This window comes from Corvus hawaiiensis, chromosome Z (assembly GCF_020740725.1).
Source record: "Corvus hawaiiensis isolate bCorHaw1 chromosome Z, bCorHaw1.pri.cur, whole genome shotgun sequence".
NCBI classification, from domain to species: Eukaryota; Metazoa; Chordata; class Aves; order Passeriformes; family Corvidae; genus Corvus; species Corvus hawaiiensis.
Genome location: NC_063255.1, coordinates 44,145,578 through 44,160,568, shown reverse-complemented (window position 1 = coordinate 44,160,568; position 14,991 = coordinate 44,145,578). Strand labels below are relative to the sequence as shown.

General features: G+C 50.0%; 1 protein-coding gene across 1 annotated transcript; it reads left to right on the top strand.

Annotated features, from left to right (window-relative positions):
* Nucleotides 1-396: 396 nt before the first annotated feature.
* Nucleotides 397-13,209, top strand: LOC125320264 (serine/threonine-protein kinase PAK 3-like). Its single transcript, XM_048292398.1, has 13 exons — nt 397-420; nt 2,890-3,024; nt 3,295-3,639; nt 4,064-4,222; nt 4,547-4,715; nt 6,760-6,823; nt 7,512-7,560; nt 8,330-8,442; nt 9,106-9,223; nt 10,041-10,140; nt 10,584-10,780; nt 12,431-12,568; nt 13,005-13,209. The coding sequence occupies exons 2-13, from the start codon at nt 2,932-2,934 to the stop codon at nt 13,131-13,133; spliced, it is 1,674 nt and encodes a 557-aa protein (XP_048148355.1). The 5' UTR covers nt 397-420; nt 2,890-2,931; the 3' UTR covers nt 13,134-13,209.
* Nucleotides 13,210-14,991: the final 1,782 nt, after the last annotated feature.

Below are 14,991 nucleotides of genomic sequence, written 5' to 3'. Positions count from 1 at the left end.
CAAAGGCATCGCTGTGTAATAGCTGCTTTTGCATTTGAGAGCTGTTGAAGAACTAAAAGCCCAGCTTTGCAGAGAGAACGTTGCTTGCTGAGAGTAGGCAGGGTGCGATATCTAATTCAGAGCAATATGCAGTAGTGTTGAATTAGGCCATTTTACTTTAGTTGGAGGCACTTGGAATCCCATTGCTATCCAAGGTTATGATTTCTCCTTAGGGTAGAGCTGGTTGTAGAGCTGAATAGAGATAAGGTTAGAAATGACAGGTAACTGCCTGTCCCTCACGCTGCTGCCTCTCCACAGAGCACAGAAGCAACCGCAGGCTCTCCTCTGGCTCCCTCTGCTCCTGGAGGAGAGGCCAAATGGGTGCAAAATGTCCCGACTTCTCCAGCTGTGGTCAGACGCGAACCTGAACGTCCTGAGCCAGTAAGTGCCAGTTGTGGTTGGGGCTGTCTTTAGAGGAAATGAGAGCTGCAAGTTTCTGAGCGGCCAGCACTTGCTGGTGGTGGCCAAGGATGCTGAGTGCTGGAGTGCTGCCAGGACCTAGCGATTCCCGCCAGCCAGTGAGAGCTGGAACATGGCCTTTGAGCTGTCATGTTTAGGCCGCAGCTTGCTGGGATTCCAAGAGGGGCAAACGTGAATCATGAAGGCTCCCCTGTCCCCAGAGGAGGGAGCGCTCAAAGGACACCGCTCTCAGCCTTGCCACACACGTAGGGGACACGGTGGCCTGGAGAGACGTGTCCCACTCCGCAGGCTGGCCAAGTAGCTGCTGGCACAGAAGCTGTTGATGTGAGCACACAAGTTCTTTGGGGTGGTTTGTCCACATGAGCTTCTTGGGTGGGCCTACCTGGGAGTAGTTCAGAGACACACTGGGGACGGGGAGCTGCTGCTTGATGTAGTCAGGGGCTTTGGTGCCTTTGTTGCCAGGTTGTTCTTTCGCCTCTTCAGGCAGAGCAGTCAGGAGCAGAGCTGACAGGGGCTCTGAGTGCGCCTGTGTTTTTGCTTTTGATAAGGTGCAAAGAGATGGTTGTGTTGTCCACGGAGCTGTGTGGGGCCACTCTTCTCCCGTGTGGCAAAAGAAACAAAGTGCGCAGTTGGGAACCCTTGTTCCGTGGCAGAAGCCAGAGGCTGCCATGTTTCTGTAGCTACTTTCTGTTGTGAAGTCTGTTTTTCAAACTCCACTTGAAAACTGCACTGGAGCCGAGAGTGTTGGCAAAGCTGTAGCTCTGAATAGGTGAAACTTTCATCTTTTTGTTTCTTGCTTTTTTGATTTCCTACGAGTAGAAGCCCTGTATTTTCTTTCTCGGCAAGCAAACGTGCTTTTGCTCAACCTTCATGCCCTTTTCTAGCACTGGACGAGATTCTGCTAGAATTTTAGTTTGCAAGGTGGTGGTTCTGGAAGTTGCAGTATTTTTCCCTGAGGACACGTACTCTGGGCAGGGATGGTTGTGCACAAGGAGCTGTTCTGGTGGCCGGCCAGCCAGTAGGGCCTTGCACATCACTTTCAGGTTAACAGCGCCCGTGCCTTTTCGCAGCCCAGGGGATCAGAATGTGTTGTATTCCAGGTATGAGAATTCAGCAGGAAATCAACACCCTTGCATTCCATCTGGTCCTCAGAGATCAGAGGGACTGGGAGGGGCTCAGCTTCATTTCTGAAGTGCAGCCACTTTAACATCATCAGTCTGGTTGAGTCCAAGAGAAGAACTTGCCCCAGTACAGATGCACAAGGAGTGCAGTTCCCAGTGCAGTGCCCTGGGTCTGATTGCATTCCTTAAGGATATTCCTGCTCCAGGTTCTCCAAGAGTGTGGTTTATTGAAGCAACAGGAGAACAAGTTCAGGATTGCCGCTTATCAGGGCACTGGCTACTGAGTGTTGATGTGTGTAGTGACAGAAAGCATAGGAAAAGAGAGATGATAACAGTGAGATAGATCTATCTATCTATCTATCTATCTATCTGAAACTTCCTGGCTCTGCTCCAAGGCAATTGGAGGTGCAAAGCTCACCTAAAGACATCCTTTCAGGAGAGGAGGAGAGGCATGTTCCATCGATCAATCCCGAGCAGGCAGAGATGTTTCCCCCTCCAGAGATGGTTGTTTTTTTCCCTCAGAGGTGTTCTCCTCCCCCTGTTTATCCTTTAAAGTTTGGTCTGTCCTATGGGTGTGGAACAATCCCATCCTCTAGGTGGGGTTTGGTGAGTCTGGTCAAACATGCATTACAGGACACACGGTTTCCTTCACTGGCATCCTGTAGGGTGTCTAAGTTAATTTGTTAATGGGGCCTTATGAGGGTCTCTGTTACTGCCGGTCAGAATTCTCAGTTGACAAAAGAGGGAGGACAATAAACACCTTGGTCCTCCTCCATATACTGAGGTGGCCATAGAGGCCCTCTGACCTCCATCAGAGGGTCTTTGTGCGCATCCTCATCTCCTGAATAATCCAGGATTTGTAACAAGAGTGTAGATGTCAGAAAGGCAGGAATGGCAGTGCAGGCCTGAAGAGAACATGAACTCCAGAAGTGTCTCTCACAAGGAGCAAGCTCACACAGGAAGCCACCTGCAGAGCCAGGGTGGGGCTTTGGGACAGGGCTGGGTGTCAGTCACTTCTGAAAGACAAACAGGACACGGCAGAAGAGGAGCAAGGTCCTCAGCAGAGCCTTGAGAAATGCCCCACATTCCCTGTCAGATGCCTAAGATGCTGTTGGAGCTTCAGTCCCAGATGGACCCTGACTGTACTGCCAGTGTCACTTTGGAATCTGTGCCTCCCCATGGGCAGAGAAGGACCCAGGAGAGCAGCAGCACATTGCTTTGGGAATGTGTGAGCCCATTAGTCTCTGAGTCCTGCCCCACAAATGTTTTATGGGAAGTTGAAACCCATCTTCTCTTGCTTTCTGTGCAGCTCCTTCTAGAGAAAGAGCATGAGCAGATTGCTCTACCAGAGATGCCTTGCCAGACTCGGGGAGAGCTGTTCCCAGCCCAAGAGCAGCTGGAGCAGCTCAGGCAGCAGGTGGAAGAGCCACAAGAGAATGGCCAGGTGAGCCTGACTAGCCAGGTGACAGAGTGAAGGGCAGGAACAGGGACATAAAACGGAGCTCTTGGGAGGCCAGGAGTCCCACAGGCACTGAAAGCACAGAGCCTTGTCATCTGCAGAGACCAGCCCCAGGACAGGAGGGTTCCAATGGAAGCAGAGCTGGGTAGGGAAGCAGAAGGGAGTGGCTGAATGAATGTGATTTTGAGGCCGAAAGAGGAAAAAGCTGAGCCTGATGGCAGCTCCCAGTCACTTGCTCTGCATTTGTGTGTACAGAACATCAAGGCAGAGCCACAAGCAGAGCTGCCCAAAGCCCAGAGTGACATCAAAGCAGCAAAGAGGAGGAACAAGGAAGACATCAGAAGCATCCAAGAGGAGAAGAATCTCCATCAGCACAGGAGCGATCTACAAGACCAGGTGAGTGTAAGAGCTGAAGCCACTCCACTCATGAAACATCCTCTCTCTTCTTCTTTGCAGAACATCGACAAACAGCTGCAGGCAGAGCTGCAGGAAACTGAGGCTAGGATCAAGGCAAGGGAGAAGAGGCTGGATGAAGGAATGAAAATCATCCAAGAGGAAATTAATCTTCTACTCCAAAAGCAAGAGGCTCTAGAAAAGCGAGTGAGTGAAACAGAGATAGCCGCTGCAGTCACCAAACTGGTGGTTTCTGCCCTTCCTACCTTTCCTCTGCAGAGCAGCAGGCGGGCTGGGTGATGTCTCTGAGTGCCATCCTGCTGTGGTCTCTATCACAGCCACTCTGAAGGACACGTCCTGGGCTGCTGAATCTCAGCTGCTGCCCTGGACAGTGCGACTAGTCCATTGGCCTGTTGGCCAGCAGTCATCCAAATGGATTCCTGCTGGCCTGTTCCTGCTCTCCTTGTTTCTTGAGGTGTTTTTGCAGGTCAACTTGGTGACTCTGATGGATCTTGAAACAAGCTGTCTGTATCCCTTGTGAACCTGTTCTTTCCCTTTCCTCACAGTCTGTGACCCACGGCTGACAGGGATAAGCTGTAGCGTCTGACTGCTTTGTTGTGTTTGACTTGAGGTGGAAGTGTGGACATCTCACCTGGCAGCCTGCAAAGACTTCCAGCAAGTGATTGGCCACAAAGAGCCCCAAGGCTGGCGTGGGGCACAGGAACTGTCCCTGCTGCAGCTTGAGCCCGTCCTGAAGATGGTGGAAGAAAGGGGGACTCAATGGGAGCAGGTAGAACATTAGAACAAGGAAGTTCAAGTGTGTCCATAGCCCTTGGAGGGGGAAAAGAGTGCTTGGGAGGAAGTGGAATAGTCATTGCGGCAGTCGTCCTTCAGAAAATCCATGAAAATGGAACATGAATCTGGCCATGAACTCAAGTAAAATCAGCCTTTGGTTTTGACCCATCCGGTTTGAGAAGTGGACATCCAAAAAAATCCATTTTAAGAGCCCTGCATGTGGCTGAAAGCAGCTTCCTATGGGCCTGCATTTGCAATGTGATCCCAGGGCAATCTCTGCCAGCCACACTTTCTGACACAAACTCATTTCTTGTCTCAGATCTCCACAGGCTCTCTCATGGAACCTGCTCCAGCAGCAGCAGCATTGTCTAAAGGAGCCTTTGCAGCCCAGCCTGAGAAGTGGAGCCAGGGAAGTTTGCTCAGCTCCAACACTGACACAGCTTCTTCCCATCAACAGGAGATGGAAGATTACTTCCTGGAGCTACTGAGTATGTCTTGTGTATTTCTTGTGTGAGGGACAGTGTATTGTGGGCCTGTGTCAGCATAGCTGTGCCAAATGTTCCTCCGCAGTTTGGTGTCACAGGGACATTTAGGACTCCTCGCAGGAAGTGCTGTGCTTCGAGGCAGCGAGGGAGTGCTCTGGGTGTTCCTGCTGCCTCTGAGCACAGCTCAGACTGGCTTGGGTTTGCCTGAGCTTCCCTCTCTGCTGAAGGCAGAAGCAGGGACTGTTCCTGGATCAGTAGAAGGCTGTGACTTAGCAAATGATCTAGGCAAGTCCTCTGTGCTAGTGGCCAAACTGAACAGAATATTTGGCTTCCTAAATTCTCCTAATTCCTAAAGACTCCTGATTTCTCAGCATTCATCAGAGCAAAAGATCGTCACAGAAATTGTTTGGTTTTGGGGTTTTGTCTTTTGGTGGGTTTGTAAGGATTTTGGTTGATGGGGTTTTTTTTTGTTTTGTTTTTATTGTTTGGTTTGGGCTTTTTTTTTTTTTGGTGAAGTTGGTTTTTCTCCATCCTGAAGGAGCTCTTCTGCCTCATGTGTCTTATTGGTGTAATTTTTATGATTGTTATTATTACCACTACTACATCTACAGTTGGTTTTTATGACAATGCAAATTTTTGCCAATGACCACTTCTTTGAAAAAACATCAAGTGACAGCACAAATTGAGAGCAAGAGGTGTTTTCCACATGCCCCCAGAGAAAAAGCAGATACTTTTATAACAATCCCTATTTAATATCCTAGTTTTATGCTTATAAGGATGTGTCCAAGAGACACATCGATGTGGTGTGGTCAGGTAAAACTGCACTGCTCTCAGGAGTGAGCCACCAGCCCATCCACTGTCTATCCCTCAGATCCGTGGCACTTTTTCATTCCTGATTCCCAATCACTCCTGTGACTGTTAGAGTGACCCGTTGGGCCAACCCCTGCACAGCTCACTCTCTAGGAAAACACATGAAGCCCTTTGTGATTCTGCAGCACAACCCATTTAATGTGCTTCCTGCCCATAACAGCTGCCAGTGCTGGGCTCTCAGGTAAGACCTGGTGGGGCTGAGAACAGAGCCCAGTTGACTCTGTGTCTACCATCACCTGTTGGGACAAAAAGGGCATTGATGTGCACCTCGCTGTGTCTGATCTCAAAGCCAATCCTCTTGCGTCCTGAAAGGGGGCAAGAGCTTGTAACGGGGCTCGGCCTGGCTGTGGCTTCTTGCCAGTGCTTGTCAGTGCTCATCCTTGGCCCTTCCCAGCCTTGCTGTGGTACCTGCTCTGCCCCTGACGGCCGGTGCGACTGCAGAGGCTGGAGCCTTCCTTAGCTGAGAGAGTCCTGCTGCTGCCCGGCCGCTGCAGCGCGGAACTGCCGGGAGGCAGCAGCCCCTCGTCTGGGCCGGCTTCTGCATCGCACGGCCTGGACTCACGAGAGGCTCAGCATCTCCTCTGGGCAGCTGTCCGTGCCACGCCAGCGCCTGAGGAGCACTGCTGTCCTTGCTGCCCATGGCCGCTGTGCCGAGCTGGGAAGACGGGGACGTGTGCGGAGCTGAGAGAGCGAGTCCGATGCGAGCGACTGATCCACGCAGTCAGGGTGAAGACAAGCAGTGTGGTTCTTCACATGGGGCACGGGCATCTTTGAACTCAGCCTGCCCATAAAGGCTGAGCATCCTGATGCTGAAAGCCCCGTTGGTATTGGTCACAACGTGAGCTGCTCTGGTTTACAAAGAGAAAGGCATTCTTCTGGCAAACTGCGAAAGGTGGAGAAGATGCCCTCCTCTCCTGGGAATGCATCTCTCTGGGCTTTGTTTCCTCTCAAGAGATCTCTTCAGAGGACTGTAGAAAATCAGTCTCAGTGCTGGCCATCTGTGCTGCAGAGCTGCCTGGCTTGTTGCTGTTGCTGTTGTGGTTCTTGTCGCTGTTGTTGTTGTTACCCAGATGACCACAAAAGGCTCAGAGCCCCAGACAGTGGGGCTGCCTTTTGTATCTCCTGGAAGGTGGCATCTCTGCTTTAAAGTGAGCATCTTGCACTTTGTTTCCCCCAGGCAAAATGGTGAGCATGGAAAATCCGGTGACGAAATACACTGAACTGGAAAATATCGGCAGTGGGTGAGTCCAACCACAGTTTCTTCTACAAAACCATGGGCCGGGTGTTCTGCTGGTGGAACATCTACCAAGTGTGAAGTCAGGCAAGCTGCAAACACGTTGAGACACTGGGGTTAGATTGGCCCATCTCTCAGTGCTGGGCAGAATTTGTACGTGTGGTCAGAAGGCATTGTCAAAGACATCTCCATGCTGCCACAGTCTTGCCTGCAGCAAGGAACAGGAGCTGGAAGATCTCCTGCCTCTCAAGTGTGGGACAGCTGTGTGTTAATTTCCTTAGCATTTTTGTATGTCTCAAAATCATACGGCCACACTAACGAAAGAGAATCTTGCTTGCCTGAAAGAGCAGCCTACCCCCCGGTAGCTGTCAGATAACAGCTCTCAGGAACAGTTCTTTCCAAGAGTTTGCTGAAGGAAATACTCGGTGGTCAGGATTAGAACCACACAGTTTAGAAACTGAAACTCAAGATGAAAGAATAAGCTCTCTTTTTGAGCTGAGGCACTAAAGCCCAAAGCTTCAGGAACAGGCCCAGTGCCCATGCACTTGAGAGGAAAATGCATCATGTGCCCTCTGGCAGACCCCTCATGCCTCCTGCAGGTTTTAGGCACTTAGAGCAGAGATCTCCTGTCTGGGCTGGCTTTCACTCCAAGATCTAAACAGCTTCTCCTTTCTTTGCTGCTGTTTTATTTCTAGGGGTTTCGGAGAAGTTTGTAGAGCACTCGACAATGCCACAGGAGGAGAGGTAAATGTCAACAGTCCCTGCAGATTCTGCAGCTCTTGAGGGCTTTCCTGCTCTGGTGTGAGTTGTGGCTGGAGCTTTGGGTCACCGGGAGAGCTGTGCTGCAAAGGCACAAGAAGCACAGACTGTTGCCAGCCTGCAAAATACATTTGGGACAGTCTTTGTCCTTCTCAGCTGCCAGAAGGAAGGCAAGGAGAGCAGTGGTTCCTTTTGGAGAAGGAAGTGCTCACTCGCTCTCAGTGGCTAAAACAAAGGTGGTGCCTTAGAGCATCTCACTGCTTTTTTGTGGCTACAGCTTCAGAGTCCTGGATTCTCATTTCTGGCTGCCAGCAAATACGTCTGAATCTTCCTGGTAGTTCCTTAGCAACCTGCAGTGCTGCACTTGGGAACTGCACGTAGGGAGGGATCTGCAAGGCGTCCCTAAAAGCCCTAAGCCCTGCTTATAGCCCAGGATCTGTATCCATAGAGTAGCAAGACTTGGATTACTTCTCTGCACTCAGCAGAGAGTGTGGGCAGAGCTTTGTGGGTGATAGTTGAGACACCGTTGTTACCAAGTGGACAAGGCAAAACGTCAGTGGCCATGTGTCCTGTTTCTGGCCTCAACGGAGCAGAGACATGGGCTGTTGGAATGTCAGTTCCTAATTACTCCAGTGTCTAATCACAAGGCACTTTGGCACAGCTTGGCTGTGTCATCCCAAAATCACTCGCTCCATGTGCGTTGTGGTCTCGTGCCACCACCTTCTCAAGGTACTGATTGTCATTGTCATTTTAGGTGGCCATAAAGAAAATTAATCTCCAAGGACTGAGGAGAAAGGAAGTAACTGTCAATGAACTCATGGTCATGAAGATGAATAGGAATCCCAACCTGGTCAACTATTTAGACAGGTGAGTGATCGTGGTCTTATCCCATGAATGTTTGTTTACCTACTGCAAGCATGAGAGGTCAAAAACCCACTTTGGTCTGTGGCAGAAAATAGAGCCATTAATTATTGATCAATCATTATTTCTCTACTCATCTCCAGTGGATGGGAAGAGAGTGCATTTTGTCTGCATTAGTCTTCCCTGGCACACATAGTTTGAAAATTCTTCAAAAGCCTTGACCAGCGCTATCTTACTAAGTCAATACCCTCGAAGTTCACTGCCACCACGTTGTCTTGGGGCTTGGTTTTTCTCAAGTCTTAAATGCTGATGAACCACCCGAGAGAGGATTTCCCTTGGACTGCAGCCCCTCTTTTCCATTGCTGTGCATGCCAGGAAGACTAGGTGCTTTTTTTCCATAAACACCATGTGTGACAGCTTTTTATCTGGGCTGTTAGTAAACTGCGTTTTTCACTTGCTGGCCATCTAAGACATCTCCTTTTTCACAGCTGTGCCTTTCTCCTTGACACAGCACAGACTGCAATCACTGCACAGCCTAGAGGGAACGTCTATTCCTTTGAGTCTGTCCTCGTTTCAAAGGGACCTGGAAACAAGAATCAATCGTTGTCTTTTCCAAACAGTAGCCTAGCCATGCACGTTCATCTCCATGGCCTCATTTCCTTCTTTCAGCTACCTTGTGGATGATGAACTCTGGCTGGTGATGGAGTACATGGATGGAGGCACTCTGAGTGATGCCATCAATGAGATGTACATATCTGAATATGAGATGGCAGCCATCAGTCGGGAGGTCAGGAATCCCACCTGTGCTTCCGAGGGCTTGGGCAGGATTGTCTGGGAAACAGGGGCTGAGAACTGGAGTGGTTCCATGTGCCAAACTTTGCTTCTGTGTGGCTGCTATGCTATGGGGAAGCAGGTGAACTGCGTGGCAGTGTGCCTGCACTCACTGTGCTCTGTTCTTGTACTCTTATCTCCTGCTGTTGCATTCTCACTCTGTCTCTTGTATTTGTATTTGCTGTTCTCCACCTTGCCTCTCTGAATGTTTGCCTGGAGCCTGTCTGCACTGCATTCCTTGCCTGTAAAAGCAAAGGTGCTGGTGGCAGAATTTGAAACTAATGCTAAAAGAGACTCATTTCTCAGAGTCCTCAGCTGAAAAGGGTAATAGTGCACCCAAAATGCTGTTTGCTTCTGAAAGGTGACTCATGTGATACTTCCAAGTCTGTACTGAGGCCAGCAATAAAACCTTTGCCATGCAGCCTCCCACCCAAAAGTGACCCACTTCACAGCAAAGGGAGGGACTCTTTCTTTCTTGGCAAACCCTTGTTTGTCCTCTGGATGAAGAAAGCACATCCACTGCAGCAGCAGTCATTCTGGCTGGTTTGCAGAGGACAGTCTAGAACAGCAATTCCCGTTGGCTCTCTCAAAAGCTGACGTGCCTTCCCTTAGAAAGGTAGTGTTGGAGCAGCAAGCTCTTCCTCTCAATGGCACTGTGTTCTGCCATTACACTCCATTCCCCTGGAAAGGGAATATTTTAGAGCTGTTTCCTTTCTTGTGTGCTCAAATCACACCACTAATTTTTATCCTCCTGTCTCTGTTTTCTCTCTCAGTGCCTGCAAGGACTGGATTTTCTTCACTCAAACCATGTCATCCATCGAGATGTGAAGAGCTGCAACATCCTTCTCAGAACTGACGGCTCTGTCAAGCTGGGTTGGTATATTCTTGGCCAGGCACAGCGTTCCAGGGATGTGGGGTTTGGGGCTGCTTTTGAGTGACTGCCAGTTCCCCCAAAGTGGTGCTGGTGGCAGTGCAGGGACCCCTGCAGCGAGCTGAAGGCACAGTTGCAACGTGCACAGAGGTATGGCGAGGAAAAAGCAGTCCAGAGTGGCACTGGTTTGGGTCTGTGTGTGTCCCTTCCAGAGGGAGGGAGCTACAATCTAAAGGTTCCAGGGAATAAAAGCCACTTCTGGGGGCAGCATTAAAAAATGTGGGGATTTTTGGAAGCAGACACTTCCATATTTCCTTGGCTAAAGTCCTGAGGAAACAGAGCAGGGACGGATTTCCAGGAGATTCAACAGCACATTCGCAGACTTACAGTGGGGAGTTCTTTTGCTTGGTTTCCTAATTGTACAGAACTTTTTTGTTCCCCTCAGCTGATTTTGGCCTCTCTGCTCAGCTCACCCCTGAGCAGAATCTAAGGAGCTCAGTGGTTGGGACGTCTTGGTGGATGGCGCCTGAGGTTGTGACAGGTCAACCATATGGCCCCAAAGTGGACATATGGTCTCTTGGAATTGTGGGAATCGAAATGGTGGAACGACAAGTTCCTCACTGGAATGAAAGTCGTACCTCGGTAAGGAGCAAATACTCACTGATCCCTCTGTCTTTTTCACCTATCCTGTGTTCTGTCCTCCATCAGACAAAATCCCATTGCCATCTGCTGGCACTGCTTCCACCAAGGTCCCCTTCTAAAAATGGCCCTGCAGCACATCAGCATCTGCTGTAGTTTTGTTTGCATCAGTGGGGGAACTCAGGCCTTACCTGAGTGCAAACACTCTCCATTCTCAGGCAACACTTTCCTTTGGGTTTTAAGTTGTTCCAGCTCGTCTGTCTGTGTAGATGTCTCTAATAACACAAAACACACATCTCAGAGCTGGTGTTACATCTCCAGAAAAGAAGGAAAGAAACCCAAACCAACAAAGTCTCTAAAACAGTGGTTTTCTAGAGAAGAACTGCACTCCCTGTACAGTTTCTTGTCACTTGCCTAAAACCTGGGCATGAGGGTGTAAAGGCCACAGAGTATCTTCTGCTTCTTGTGCAGTGTTGCTGAAACACTTAGTGACCATATTTCTGTCATAGCCCAAGCCACGTTCTCCACGTGACCAAGCTGCAGCCTGGTGACATGGAGAGCCTGCCAAAACCTCCCATTTTTTACCTGGCACTTTCTGGGATGGGCACATCATTAATGTATTGACTTGAGTATCCAGAAGAGCAGAGGGTTACCATAGGGATGGCATTTCTCCTTCTTCTGATTTGACCACAAAAAGTTATTCGTTTGCCACATCGGAGAAGCTGGAACTTGCAGACTGCTGCGAGACAGAGCTGCAGGTGGCTCCTGTGTGCCCAAACAGGCATTTTCATCCCAATATGTTTCTGCATGCATCTTAACGTGTCTGTGTTGAATGCGGAGTTCCAAATGTTTCTTTCCTTACCTGAGCAATAACTCCCTTTTATGTAATAACACTTGAAAACAGTTAGAACAAGGTCCCTCTTCCAAACTGCCTGTCAAGCTGGTGTGAATCTTCAGAGAAGCAAAATGTGCTTTTGCTGGTGTAGTTGCCCCTAACTAGGTCAGCCAATCAAATCAGCTGCCAAGGCAAGATCTGCTGGATGCTGGAAAAGCTGCAGCTGCTTTGGGGTTTGGGTTTTTTGTTGGTATAGGAAAGTCATCTCTGCCTCTCTGCCAGGGCAGAAATTGCCACTGCAGAGTTGAGCTTAAACAATGGGCTCTGGGAGAGCATTTACAGACTTGAAACTGATGCCTGGAGTGGCTACCTAAAAACAGAGACTAGACAAGAATAAGAGAATAAAAATAGGTATTTATTTGAACGGCCTTCAAAGATACACCCTGGGCAGTCAAAAGGCTACATCCAAGATGGAGCCTGGGTCATGAGTTCTTCACAGTTTTGTAAGTTTGGTCCATTTCCGTATCAGGGTTAATTCTCCAATTATGACCCCAGTTAATGATGTAATTACCCCAAGTTTGCCCCTCTTCAGAGGCTTTCAGTTTACACATTTTGGGCCCTGGGACAATCGAAGTGTCCTTGGAGAGCAAACCTAGAGAGGCTTTGTTATGTCTAACTAGCACGAGAGAACAGTAGCTAATAGGCCACACGAAACTTCAGAGCTACACACTAGGCAGTACAGGACTTGAAAAAGAGAAAAGTTAAAACCTAAGGCATCAAAAGAAGCAGGTGGAGTCTTGTGTTTCCTTCTTCTCCAGGCTGAACTCCTGATAGCCACAGGAGGGACCCCACAGCTGCAGCAGCCCAATCTATTCTCGGCTTTGCTGCGTCACTTCCTGAGCTGCTGCCTGCAGAAAAACGAGGAACAGCGCTGGTCTGCCAAGGAGCTCCTGCAGGTAAAACGCAAAGGGACTGCAGGTCAAACGGTGTCCGAGGATGGGCTCCTCCTCCACTGGAGCCCAAGGCATCAGATGAGCTCCCTTCCTCCTCATCTCCACTTTTGGTGCTTTTCAAATGAAAATGGCGAGGAATCCTGGGCTGGGCTGGCAGGGACCTGTAAAGGCCATCTGATCCATGTGGCCTGCAATGAGCAGGGATATCTTGAAAGAGATCAGGTTGCTCAGAGCCCCTTCTCACCTGACCTGGAATGTTTCCAGGGATGGGACACTTACCAGTTCTCAGGACAACCTGTGCCACTGTTGCAACACACACCTTAGACCTACTCGGAGTAAATCCCCTTTTCTTCTAAAAATATTACCCCTGCCTTTGAAGCACTGAGCTTGGAAAGCCATGGCTCATTGTTCTTGGCTGTTTTTTTTTTCCTTTGGGCAGCATCCATTTGTAACATCAGCCAAGCCTGTGTCCATCTTGCTGCCACTGATCCAGTCAGTGAAGAAGTGGAAGGAGGAGGAGAAAAGATGGCAGTGCCAATCCATCCATTCAGGACTATTTTCTTCATGACCAGTTTAGATTAGGATTGTAGAGTACAATTGTACTCTACATGGATGGCAAATAAATAAAGTTTCTGAAACCCCAACTCATCTGTAAGATTCCTTATTTCTCACCTTGTGATTAAGCTCAAGATTTCCGTCTGAATTGTCCGTTGTTCCTTAAAGGTGGAAAGTGACACTTAACGACTTCTTTGGTATGGTTTGTAAGTGGGGCAGGCTCTTCTTCATTCATCCTCTCCAGACCACACTGCCTTTGGAATACGGCACACTGGCCGTTTTTTGTCCAGCAATTGTGCTTGTAGTTGAGGCAGAAAGGGCAATGGCATTTGCAGGCAAAACCAGAGGAGGAGTGATGCAGCCAAGACATCCTGTGCAGATGCAGGCGTTCAGCTGTGACTCGAGAGCATTGGGGTTCCTGCCACTTGGATTTGTATCCCTAAGTGCAATCTCTTTGGCTCGGGGAGAGTCTTGCTCAGCTGAGAAAGCAGAAAGGTCAGTGAGGGTGCTCTGAAAGGTCTCGTCTGATGCAGAGCTGTCAGCGACCGTGAGCTGAGAGCGGCCCAGCCTTGCCCGGGCCGGAGCCCCAGCAGAGCCCTGGCAGAGCCCAGAGCAGCCTGAGGCTCGGCAGAGGCCGGCTGGCAGGAGGCCCTTGTAGCTGCAAGAGGCAGCAGCCTGGCACTGGGTGCCTCTTCCTGGGAGCGGGCAAATCCTCCCGTCTCAGAGCCAAAGCGGCAGCTGGCTGCTCCCGAGGGAAGCGTAGCCGTGCTGGGCACAGCGCAGACTGGTGCCATTGGCCGTCTGGAGGCAGCCCAGGAGGAGAGAAAGGCAAAAGGCAGCCGAGGGCTGGTGCCCCGGCTGAGGATTGCTACTCTTCTGCCGGCTGCCCTGTAACTCCTGGGAAAGGTTAGCAGTGTGTGCAGCAGCCTGGGCACAGCGGGAGGGAGCCGGGCTGCTCCGCAGGCTCCAGCACAGGGCAGCGTCCTTCAGGCACGGCAGTTCTGCCAGGGGAACCGAGGCCAACGGGAGGCAGCGACAGCTCCTCAGGTCAGATCTGCAGGAGCCAGTGCCTCACACAGCTCTGGGAGGAAGCGCCTGCAATCCTGCAGTTCTGCACTGAGTCAGAGCAAAGGTGTGAAATGCAGAGCGTTCTGCAGAAATATTCGGGGCCACCAGGCCAGCCTGCTTTGTGCTCTCCGGTGCACAGCAAGCACGGCACCATGCAGCTCTGAGTTGCTGGCAGAGAGGGAATTGGGGATGTTCCTGAGGCTTGTGCTTGAGTAGTGAGCTGATTTAGAAGGGAGCAGAATAAATTCAATTGGCAATCTATGTTTTCTTTATTCCTTTCTGAAAGACAGACGCACTGTGTCTTCATTTAGCAAAAACACAGCCTTTTTTTACTGTATTTTAGGACAACAACTTAGGCAAGACCTTCAAAACAGCAACTGAAGCAACTCCCATGCAGTGAGCAAAAAAATCCAACCCTCCACATCTTTCTGCTGTAGATCTTGATGTTTTGGTCCTGCAAAGGTCTTGCAAAGGGCTAAGCAGCCTTTAAGGTGTGAAGAGCCTTCTTGTCTTGCCAGCAGGCATGAAGGTTGCTTGGGCTGTTCTGGAATCAGGCCATGAGCTTGTTTGCCTTTGACTTCTCGTTTTGTTGCAGCCCCTCTGTGGCAAATGTCCGTAACCCTGTGAGCTTACCGAGCCTTGCTCACTCTGTCCGTCTGTATTGGTTTTGCTCAGCCTGGTTTTTGGTAGCAGGAGGGCCACAGAGGCGGCTCCTGGTAGAAGCTCCTGGAAGTTTCCACCATGTTCAGCAGAGCCAATCTCTGATGGCTCCGAAAGATAGACATGCTGCTGGCCAAAACTGG